At 41.6% G+C, this 11,402-nt stretch overlaps 1 protein-coding gene across 1 annotated transcript; it reads right to left on the bottom strand.

Annotated features, from left to right (window-relative positions):
- Positions 1-46: 46 nt before the first annotated feature.
- nudt4a (nudix (nucleoside diphosphate linked moiety X)-type motif 4a) lies at positions 47-11,030 on the bottom strand. Its single transcript, XM_083974001.1, has 5 exons — positions 10,419-11,030; positions 6,004-6,114; positions 3,921-3,965; positions 3,538-3,625; positions 47-1,750 (listed from the first exon to the last, which is right to left on the bottom strand). The coding sequence occupies exons 1-5, from the start codon at positions 10,515-10,517 to the stop codon at positions 1,536-1,538; spliced, it is 558 nt and encodes a 185-aa protein (XP_083830127.1). The 5' UTR covers positions 10,518-11,030; the 3' UTR covers positions 47-1,535.
- Between the last annotated feature and the right edge of the window lie 372 nt (positions 11,031-11,402).

The following is an 11,402-nucleotide window of genomic DNA, read 5'->3' as shown; positions in this document are numbered from 1 at the left end:
TATTTTATTTAAAAGGTTTTTTTTTATTTACAACATATTGGTGCACAGCAGAATATTCCAGTCACACATGCACAAATACAAAAAAATGAATAAAATGATATTTCCCATGCTCCTAAGTACAAGAGTCATTGATATAATAGACTGAAATTATAAGATAGTTTGAATTTTCTGAGGTGATAAAAATAAAGTCTGTCCACACTCGTCATAGTTTCCTATGTAAGGGGCGGGGGAATGGGGGGGGGTAGAGGGTGGGGGCTATGAAACAAAATAAATAATTTCCATCAGTGCATACTAAATACTGTACATTCAATTGTAACAAGAACCATAAGTTTCCATCAACCACCCTTGAGTTGAACTCTACCGTAATGTAAGGAGCTGGTTTTAGCTCTGTGTGTGTGTGTGTGTGTAAGGCAGTCTGCACTGCTTCCCATCAGTGTCGATAAACTAAACACATTTTACTGTTGTGTTTGTAAAGGCACTTAAAATAATCTTACTAAAGCACAACACATTGCATCTCTACTCTAAAACCAAGGCCACCTTACTGTATTCTCAGACATTGACCAGAGTTCACATTTTGTAAAATGCACTTCATAATAATAATAGTGTCTTCAGAAGATTATTTCTTGTATGATACAATCTGTGTGTTTGTAGTGTTGAATACTCTTTGGAACATGTGTAAGTTTTGATCACTTGATTGCAGGTTTGCTCCACTACGCAGAGGCTGACACTTATTGTAACTGAGCCAATCAGCCTGACAACATTAAAGGTATGTGGAAAATAAATAGTCACACCTCAAACATATTTTAAGTCTCAACGTAGAGGTCAGTGTGCAGATCTTCCTCTATCTTTATTACAGTGTTACATTATTACTGTTGCTTAGAGATCATATTGTCTGTACTTGTAAGATAGAAATTACAGGAAGTGGAGTGATGTTGTAGACTTTGCTCTTTACTCTCTTTAGGTGTATCTAAATAGGGATTAATCCATAGTGAGCTGACGCTAGTTTAGTGTCAGACCAGACTAGTACACAAAAACTGTAATGAAAATATGAATACACATGTAGCACGTCCTATCCAAAATGTCTTGCAAGAATGACAGCATTTGGCACTGAGTCACCATGGGGACAGGACTTCCTCTGCCAGCCAACACTTCCCAGTATTGGCCTCCAGGAAACCAACCAAACACTGTGTGCACTGCCAATCAAATATTCAGAATGTAAGACTAAAGAAGGATCTTCACATTGCATAAGCAGCAGCACACTGAGAGAAACCATCTAAAGCTGAATGCTTTAAAAGGAACACGTTTGCTCTATTAGCTGGTGATGGTTGGTAAAAAATAGACATATAAAATTTTAAATATACATTTTGGCACTCTTCAAAGCCCACTTCAAAAAGGGTTTCAAATCAACTTCAAGAGGTCTACGCTGTACATTTTAAGAGACTGTGTTAGTAATGTAATGAAGTCTTTTTTTCAGCTCATATGCTCATCCAGGTGTCCTTTTCAGAAGATCCGCTTGTTGCCGCTGCGTTACGGTCCTATCTGTTGACCAAATCTGAGCCTTGTGAGGAGCAGACAACATAGTGAGGGGCGTTGTTGTCCGTCACCTGGGAGCTCGGGCCGTTGCCATTCGTCGGGTTACACAGCGGACTGCAGGCATTTGTGAGTTTGTGCAGGTACTCTGCGTGGACAGGCTTGTGGCTCTGCAGAACCTTGATTGCTTCGTCAACCTTGAACCACTTCCTCTTTCTTCCTGCAAGAAGGCCACAGAAAGGGTACAGAAAGTGCAACTTGTCAGTTTATGGATTATGCTAATTGTGAGTTTGGTCTTGTTCTCAGTGGCAATTCAGTTTCTTTTCAAGCAGAAGCCTTAGAGGAAGTAATGAGAATAAAACTGACATAACTGCCACTGCACTGCAGCACCTAATACTCTCTGCTAAAGCTCTTTAGCTGTGCTACTGGTCACCTGACTGAATGGTGAGTAATACTGCTCAACAAGCAAAATAGTTGCAATTTGCCATACCACTATATTACACAACACACTCAAGTGTAGCACATGGTGCCGCACTAAAGTCGGCGTGCAAACTGGCATTCCTGACCTTCTTCAGTTGGTGTTTATGAAGCCTTCATGTCAGCAAATGTTACTAAGAAAAGCATCTTTCATAAAAACCGATGTGTCCAGTAAATCATCAGCTGGGGCTTATTTATATTTTCTTCCCTCCCTCTATTCACAACCAAACAGCATTTTACAAAAGGACTTGTCTGTGGCCTGTGATAATAATAGGGTGGTGTGAGAGGGAAGGATTCACCCATGAAACACACCACCACCAGCCTTTCAGCAGAGGGGGAGAGTAAATTAGACCAGAAGTGCCGAACCATTTCCGCTCAGCCTTCGTGCAGGGTAAGAGAGGACAAGTAAGGAGGGGGCTGTGGCGAGTGATGATAACTGGAAAACAACTGGGCACAGCAAACATTCCTCCCCCTTGTGAACAGGCTGGACTCTATTTCTGTAGGGTGAAGGCAGTAAACGATCACAACCACTTTTTTTTCTAGACCAGTTAGAACTAGTCTATGTTTTGAGTTACTTAGTCCCCTGAGACGCATCAGGTTTAAAAAAATAAAAAACACTCAAAAGAAATAAAGGTTATTATTTTTGGATATATGTCATAACAAGCTTACACTTAATCCACATAATCAGGCAACATTTGTAATACTAACCAACTAAAGATGGGTGATGTGTGTTAATTTACAGCTGATGATTATTTTCAATATTGGTTATCTGCTAATTTTTTGCTAAATAATTACCAAATCTTTTGAAACATAAAACGTCAGAAAATCAGTTTGAAATGTTAAGATATTCAGTTAATGATCACATAAAGAGAGCAAACATCAAGAACGTTTAGTAGTTTTGTATATAAAAAAAAAGCCATCATTATCAATTAGGTCACTAAATATGGGCATTTTTATCATTAAAACATCTGAGTAGTGACTCGGTTTATCATTTGCCTGCAGCCAGCCTGTTTGAGTGAATTAAGTCAGAAATTTGTGCAGAATATCAATAAGATTCAATAAACTACTAATCTGTGTTCAAGAGGAGAGCGAACTGGCGCTACATTTTTTTCTGTCTGTATTTTAAGAGTGTAAACACCATAGGTCAGGTGGTTTGACTTCATCGACAAGAATGTGTCCCAGTTTCTTAGTTTACAAAGTGATGACCGGAGGCCCAAACAGTCTCTCTGAACAGTTTTCTTTTATTGGGATTTCAGTTAGTCTTTAAAATATTAGGGTAATGTGAATAACAACCTTATTATTGTAATCTGGTGAATAGCACTTCCACACTAATGGGTCAGAATAATGTATGTATGCCCTTACGCCTTTATCCTGTTTTTATGAATTAGAAAATATAATACCGGTATATGGCTTTTATTAACTTCAAATCACATTTTGTCAATATAAAGAGGCCTGTGGAATAAATAAAATGGCGCGGCTTGCAGTCTGATAGTATTTCGCATTTTAGCTCAATGCCAAAGTGATGCATACCGATGTTGACGGAGTCCTCCCAGTCGTCCAGTGTCTCCGTCACTATGAGGGTGTACACGTACGTCCGGTGCTTTCTGTCCTGATTGTGCTGCAAAGGTTTTGATTAAGACACTTCACATTACTGCTGTAAACTGTAGCAAAGCATGTAGAGCTTTTATATAAACATATCTGTAAACTGTGATTAACTGTTCTGTTATAAACATTACACAAACAAAACAACTTAATGCTCCGCCTGACTGTGAGGGCTGGCACATGAAGGCATGCTAGACATGACGGTTAGGTTGCTAGCAATGTTGATACAGGATTTCTAACATTGTAAAATATTGTATTTTACGCCACATAAGAATTTATGAGATTTTTAAATGACAGTTTGACAAGCTTACCTCAAAAATCCCGAGTAGCCTGCCAAGCTTTCCCCTCACACCAGCCTGCACACACATGGAGAAAATTCATCACGAGTCATTCAAGTCATTTACATTTCAGTAACCGCACAGTGGTGTATCTTGCCAGTACTGAACAATGCAAATGTGTCCTTTGAGCTCAAGCAAAGCTAATAGAAAACACTCCCAGTGCAATGTTTTCATATAGCTGAGACACACTAAGAATGCATGACCTGGTATTAGGAACAGCTTGTCTCATTTCTAATGTGAACTTTTTTCTCATTTAGGAAAGGAGACCCTGTGGCGCGGTGCCACCCTGACATGGCCACGTGCCTGTGAGGGAGCAGGTAGACCTAAACATAGTCAGGATGACAGGATGACCACAGAGAGAGGCCTGACACAAGCGCACTACAGCAGTCAAGATCCATTTCTGCTTACACACAGTTTGTGTTTGGATATTTTTTTGTTCTGGACACGTCAACTCACATGTATCACAGAGTACTGAAGGTTATTCGTGTGAGAGTGAGAGTTTAACCTCTTCACAGCACTCTCAAGAACATTCACACAATCTTGAAAACCAAAAGAGATGAGGGTGTCAGAACAGATAGAGTACTTTTTCAAGTTGGCGTTTGATTCCCAGAAATATGAGGAATCATGCAGCTTGCTCCAAATTAGCAGATACTGATGTTGTGGTGTACAGTGTTGGCCAAAATCATTCATGGGAATCGGCTACAGGGAGAAAACAAATGCGCTTCCTTTAATACCCTTTTGTTTTCTAAGGATATGTCTAAGGCATTTTCTTATTAATTTGCTGTTTATTGTGATTTTGTCGATTTCCTTTGTACATAGCATTGCAGCATAGTAAATGACACACACAAAAAAAAAGTTTTTTTCAATATGCATCATGTTTGACCTGTGAACACACTGTAATATAGTCACTCTTGCAGTCTGAATGTGCTACACATGGAAAACCTGCTTAGAATTAGTATACAGTATAGAATTAAAACAAACAGCCGTCACAGTCATGTTTGTCTTTTTCGCAATATTTTCCAGCACTTTTGTCAAACCCTGATCCAAGATTGCTGTAATGCTTTAAAGAAAACTTAATAACCCACAGTATCCCAATTATAGGACTGACCATTCTCACACTTCTGCTCAAATTAAACTCTCAATTGGATGTGATGCTGATGTTGGTTGATGTGTTGAACTTGACAGTCATGTATAAAAACATGACGTCTTGAATTGTTAGCTTGCCACAGCAGTTGGTTTGCACATGGCTGGTCTGGGAGGCACAGGATGTGGGTAACTGGAAACCCTTCCCAAATGTCACTGCCATACTTCAAAGCTGTCAGCACAGAAGGCAAAAGCTCACAGTGCACTCTGGCCAACTACTACCAACCACTTTTACTAAACCACAGAACAATTAACTTGACATTTGTGCATCACGGCCAAATATTTCTATCCCTCGTCTGGATTTTGGCTCATAAATCGGGGCGAGCATCTCACTGTGTGGGCAATGACTGCCAAGAATGTCTTCTTCTGACAGTGATCATCTGTGTCTGTGCCTCTAGTCAATGTAAATCAATGGAATATAAGCAGATTTTCCAGAGTGTGTTATACTGGCTTGGCGATAAAGATGTGGGGATCGCAGTGAATTTTTTTTATGTGTTATGCAAGGTTTAAGGGTCATGCCAGGGGCCTGACACAGTTTAACTACATTATTATATCAAGATTATCACATGGCGATGCAACTTTGAGATGAAATTTTGGAAGCATTTTCTTTTTGATGCGTTCATGTGACTGGATCTTGGGGAGTTGGCTTCCACCTTTCAACACATGACCTGACCCAGTTCACAATGTTCATGTTTCTGCTTATTGTTGATCTCCCACTTTCATTTTAGGAAAACATAGCTTGTGAAAGTAATGCTGTTGATCATCTGACTGTCACAGCTCACATGTTGGATGTTCCCATGACCTATTGAACACGCCAAGTCGCCAACAAAAACTAAAATCTTTCTCACACCTGCATTATCATGTTAAAAGTACCGTGATTTTAATTCTCTGCAAGTGTGTGCGATGTATTCACCTCTTCATACACCTCTCTGACAGCGGCCCCACACGGCTCCTCCTCAGGCTCCATTCCTCCTCCTGGCACAATCCATTGGTCTGGATGTCGACTGCTGCTCACCAGTAGCACCTGCCGAGGAGAAAGGTCTTCATCGGGTCACTGCTGCTGAGCTCAGGGGCAGAAATCCTGCCAACCACATGCCCAACTTTAGAGTCCATCATCGCTAAAGGTGTCTGGTGGCGGCTAAGTGTTGTGCTATTCATTTGGCAGGATGCATATTATCTCACATGTCATGCCTGCCATTCACTTCATTTACTTAATGCAATATGAGGCTTTGTACTGAGCTCTTGTGCATGACACCATCTTCACCACATAAATAAACTAAGTGAACGAGAGTAACTAATGTGATTTTTCATCAATCAGCCAAGAAGTTGTTCCCACATTTAAAAGCACTGACATATAAAATCATGACAAGTACAGCCATACTTAGATTTGATATTCTATATAAAAAAAATTATGTTTGATGTGGTTTTATTTGGCAAATCCCTTCTAAACATGACAACCTAACTCAGTTGTTCCCAACCTGAGGGCTGACAAGGTGGTGCAAATGGGCTGACGAACCATATACAGATTCATTTTGGTGAAAAAAATGTCTGTATGATAAATATATTATAAATGATGCGTTTGAAACCAAAAAATCTTAAAGACATAAAAACTGATAAGACCGCAGGAAGAATGTAAAGGAAATTTAATCAAGTAAGATCAAGTATGGGTCACCAACGTTGGAATTGAGTTTTAGAGTTGGAAAAGGTAGGTAACCACTGGCCTACTAATGACTACCAGAAACTTTTGATATGACACAAAAAACTATTAAATATCATGAATGACAACCTAGAAATTGAAATTAGACCAACAATGAATTTGTTCAATGGACAATGATAAACCATTGAGAACTTGAGGAGCTGTGAAATATGACAGAATCAGCCACACACTATGTTTAACTGACCTCGGACACATGCAGTTTGGTCTTTTTTCAGCATGGTGCCCCTCCAGAGATGCAGTCATTTGACCTCAAACCCTATCTGGCATCACACTGACCCACATTAAGACCGCATGTGAATACTCTATGAATCCTGCCTTCAGCTAGCTGGACACGGGCATGATCCCCCTGCTTCCTCCAGCACTTCACACCTTTTCATGGCTCACTGACGGCAAACGTTGATTCAAAACTACAAGTTGAAATCAGCTCTTTGCATATCGAACAGCCAAGCACAACTACTCCAGCCGAGGTTTCCCCAACATTAAGACGTGTCTGCATTCCTACTGAGACCTGATAGTGGAAGTATGGCAGATTTGTGAGGAGCACTAACGATAACATCTTCACTGCCGTCAGAGCTCGTCTCAATTGCACAGACATTACCGCGATGAGTGAAACTTCATGCTGCGTGACCCTCGGCTGTGACCGGGTCAAACCCAGTAGAGTAAAACTCACAGGAAATCTCAGGAAGCAGAAAGAAATTCATTCAAAACTTATTTTGACAGTCTCAGTATCAGTTGGGCTTATCTATACATGAGCTGAATGAAGAATTATCAGACTATAAAATGACCCACAAAGCGCTGCTGTTTGTGGGCTTCGCAATTGGATAATTGGCATTAATGCGTAAATGCATGAGGGTGTGACAGAACTAGTTCTCTGTCTCTGTTCCTGCATTTACAAACTCCCTGGAGACCATATGACTTACAGGCAGTTAAGTCAATATTTATGTATGGATAACGCACCTAGTTAGAGGGTACAAGTGATTACGCTGTCATGTGATATCACATTCAATGACCTGGAACTGCACTAGCCACTTACTCATACTGACAGCTGCTGAGTTAGAGCTTTCCCTTCTTTACTCTCAAATGTGTCTTATTGGGTTAATGGGACAAAAACCATCTCCTTCTATGCACGATTCACTTTATGATTAGAAAATTGTTAAAATATGAGATATGAATTACATTTTCTATCGGCAAACCTGGACCACAGTGCCTCTAACACATCACAACATCTATCTGTGGGCCTGCACATAGCCCCTGAGGACTGTGGAAACACTGGCTGCTGTCTCACTCACACAAATACACACAAACACACACATGCATGCGCAATTTCACTCCAACGCCATGTGAAACACGTAGCCATTGCACGTACACAGCCACTCGGGCACACACACACACACACACACAAAGTCACAGCCAACAAGCCAGGCTTTTCAAAAACCACTGGATCAGCAGTTGCCTTTCTGTATGAAAACAAGAGAGCTTAGCGGAGGAGGTTAATGACCCCAACAGGCCGCGCACACCTCACTGAGAGCTCAGAATGAGGAAGAGCTTTGAGTGGGCACATCCACATCAGCTTAAAGGCGATCGCACCAAATCACAATCCAGCCACAACAGTGAAGGACATTATACTCACCCTGTCATAAATGAATCAGGTATCAGGAAGACAAGACTTTAAAGCATATGGAGGCTTTTTTTTTTTCATATTATCATTCCTCATCCAGTGATCCCCATGAGCCTATACAATGCCTACAATGTCCTAAAAGGCCTGGACAGCAATTTCATTCAATATTGTTTACATATTGTGATACTGGTTTAAAAATTAATTATCAAAATCAATGATTCAAAACGTGTTTATCAAGTTCTGGTTTTGGTTCAGCACTCTGTATGGTGCCCTATGCTAACCCTAGCCCACAAGCAAAAATGTTATAATTCATTTGCCCTGTTTTTGTGATTTACTTACTTATCTCTTGTCATTGTGATACTGACTTCAGCCATATTTCCCAAATCCTGCCATTTAATATAATTTGGGGAATGATATGTTCAATTGCAGTGTGTAACAATAGGCTACACAATGAATAAGCTAATAAAACTGTCATGTTCCCTGTCTTGAAAATGGTGAAAATGGACTGTGTAAATAAAGTGGGGCCAGCAGACCTGTCCCTGCCCTGCTGGACTCCGTCGGCTGACATCTTGAGGAAGTGACTGTAAACCAGGCATGCAGACTGGATGGATAGAGTACCACTTATAGTAGCCTATGACACAAGCAATCAAAGCTAAGACGGTCAGAAAGAAGGACAAAGATGAGCATGGCACTTAACGCATGGCCGTTTCATCATCCTCTAGTGCAATCTACTATAATCAAAGTGACTTTTGGCATATGTCAGCACACAGTGTGTCACAGAGGAATAACAGAGAGAGAGAGACAATAATGAAGAGCCACAGACAGGGAGAGAGAGAGAGCGAGCGCGATGGGAAGGGGCATGTGTGTGCGAGCACGAGAGGAGCAGGAAAGCAAATCTGTCAGGGGACAGCAAGTGCCTGCACCTTGTTTCTATAAATTGCAGCTGATAGGTCACTTGGTGTTTAGCACACAGTGTAACACTCAACCCCCCCGCCCCCCCAGCCCCCTACGACCCCACTCCCCTATCACATGTGGTCCTGAGATGGGCTGCCGTCACTAGGCAGACACGACACGTTATGATCTGGGACACCACCACCACCCACCACACAGAGAGAGAGAGAGAGAGAGAGCCTGTGTGGGAAAACTCCTTGCTTTTCTAATTTTGCTCTACGGCCTATAATTAAACACAGACTAAATATGAATGAATGGGACAAATGTTTCAGCACTCCAGTGCAATCGTACTGAAGTTTAAAAACAGGCAAAAACACAACTTTACTTTAGATGTTTACCCAAAATGCAGCAGCAGCAAACAGGGTGAAAGAGTTGCACCACGTCCCCTGAGCAGAGGAGTGGTGATCACAGTGGTGTGTGTAGATATGGACATACTGTTGTATAATAACTACTGATAAGAGTGTCAGTGAAAGTAGATGCTTTCACTTTTTAATGACAGGTGGTTATTATCAGACCTATATGCCATTCATCTGCAGTTAACAGAGTATAGATTCTTGATTGTGCATGGCTGTCACTGACAACAGCCCAGCCACCACTGGGGACACAATGTTGAATGCCTTGTCTTTATGAATTATGACTTAGCCTATTATCTGGATCTGCTCTTGGACAGGAAATGAGGAATGATGGTCTCCTGCTGGGTGCAGGTCTCAGTGGGTGCCAGCTCGTTAGACCCCCTGTTGTTTAATAGGTCAAACATTTGGCACTTCAGCCAAGTGGGCCTAATGTTCACCTCTGCCCAACACCTCAACTAACATCTCACACACACACACACACACACACACACACACAGAGGCTGAGTCCGCTTCATGACGTGTCAGATGATAAAACAGGATTACTGTCTGTCAGAGTTGAAGAGTTAAACTCGGACTGTGTGATAAATAAAAGCCTGTTAGTAAATGCCCAATCCTCATGACCACCACCACCACCACTGTGAACAGTTTAGTCCTCAATATACACACAGACACACTGATACACGTCTTACCTCGTCCTCCTGGTCGTTTTTTAAACACACACACGCCGCTCTCCTTTTGAACCCTTCGCCGTCGTACGTCCTGGTCTGGTTGGGCTTAAACTTCATCATATATGTCCTCCAGGCGTCGAGTGTCAAGTAACGTCAGAAAAATGAATGAATAAGTGAATAAATAGTAGCCTATATAAACGTTGGGAATAGCGAGAAAGCGGCTTCCACCTGAAAGAAAGAAAGAAAGAAAGAAAGAAAGGCTAAAAGAAAAGTGGCGTCCTGTTTGGCGGGAGGAGGAGGCGGCGGAGGCGGCGCAGCTCCGAGATGATAGATCCTCCTCAGTTCAGCTTCTTCAGACAGTCCCGGTTAAAAAAAGAAAAGAAAGAAAAAACAAAGTGCGTGTGCCCTCCGTTCATTCATCCCCGTGCTGTGGGACAGTAATGTCAGGCTGGGTCTGGTGGTCGTATATTGTGCCTACTACCATGGTGGTTTTAGTGCCGCTGTCAACACGCATGATTCAACAAACTCACTCACATCTGTGCTCGTCGGGGGAGCCGCTACCAGCTACCAGCTGACCTGAGAGCTGCACAAAGAGCTGCTGCCTGTCTCTGTCTCTCTGTCTGTGTGTGTGTGTGTCTGTCTGTCAGTCAGCAGCCGGCGTGCCACTCGGGCTCGTGTTCATCATTAACGACACGATTAATGAGCCGACTGTGGATCCATGTGTCTGTCCAGCCGGCAGCTGCAGGCGGCGCAGTAATCACTGAAAACCTTTCAATGTGTTGTAGGCTACTCTGTAAAAACTAATGCTGCTTTGAAGTGCTGAACCTTTTACCAATCAGGTAATCGAAGACTATTAAGTTTGCAAATGGCAGTTGTTAAACTTTACAAATTAGGTTACAGAACTTAAAAAAAAAAAAAAAATCAACAATTATACCCTCCAAAGGATTTGAACACTACACAAATTTTATTGATGAAATGTTTCCAAACTGATACATGATCAATTTC

This window comes from Trachurus trachurus, assembly GCF_905171665.1.
Source record: "Trachurus trachurus genome assembly, chromosome: 6".
NCBI classification, from domain to species: domain Eukaryota; kingdom Metazoa; phylum Chordata; class Actinopteri; order Carangiformes; family Carangidae; genus Trachurus; species Trachurus trachurus.
Note: the sequence above shows the minus strand (reverse complement) of the source record. Positions and strands in the feature narration are given on the sequence as shown.

Bases quoted from the DNA above. Each gene is read 5' to 3' on its own strand.
- nudt4a (XM_083974001.1), bottom strand. From the start codon at position 10,517: ATGATGAAGTTTAAGCCCAACCAGACCAGGACGTACGACGGCGAAGGG. The intron at 6,115-10,418 runs GTAAGACGTGTA...TCTCCTCGGCAG, and splicing joins AAAACGACCAGGAGGACGAG to GTGCTACTGGTGAGCAGCAG. The intron at 3,966-6,003 runs GTGAATACATCG...ATGTGTGTGCAG, and splicing joins TCAGAGAGGTGTATGAAGAG to GCTGGTGTGAGGGGAAAGCT.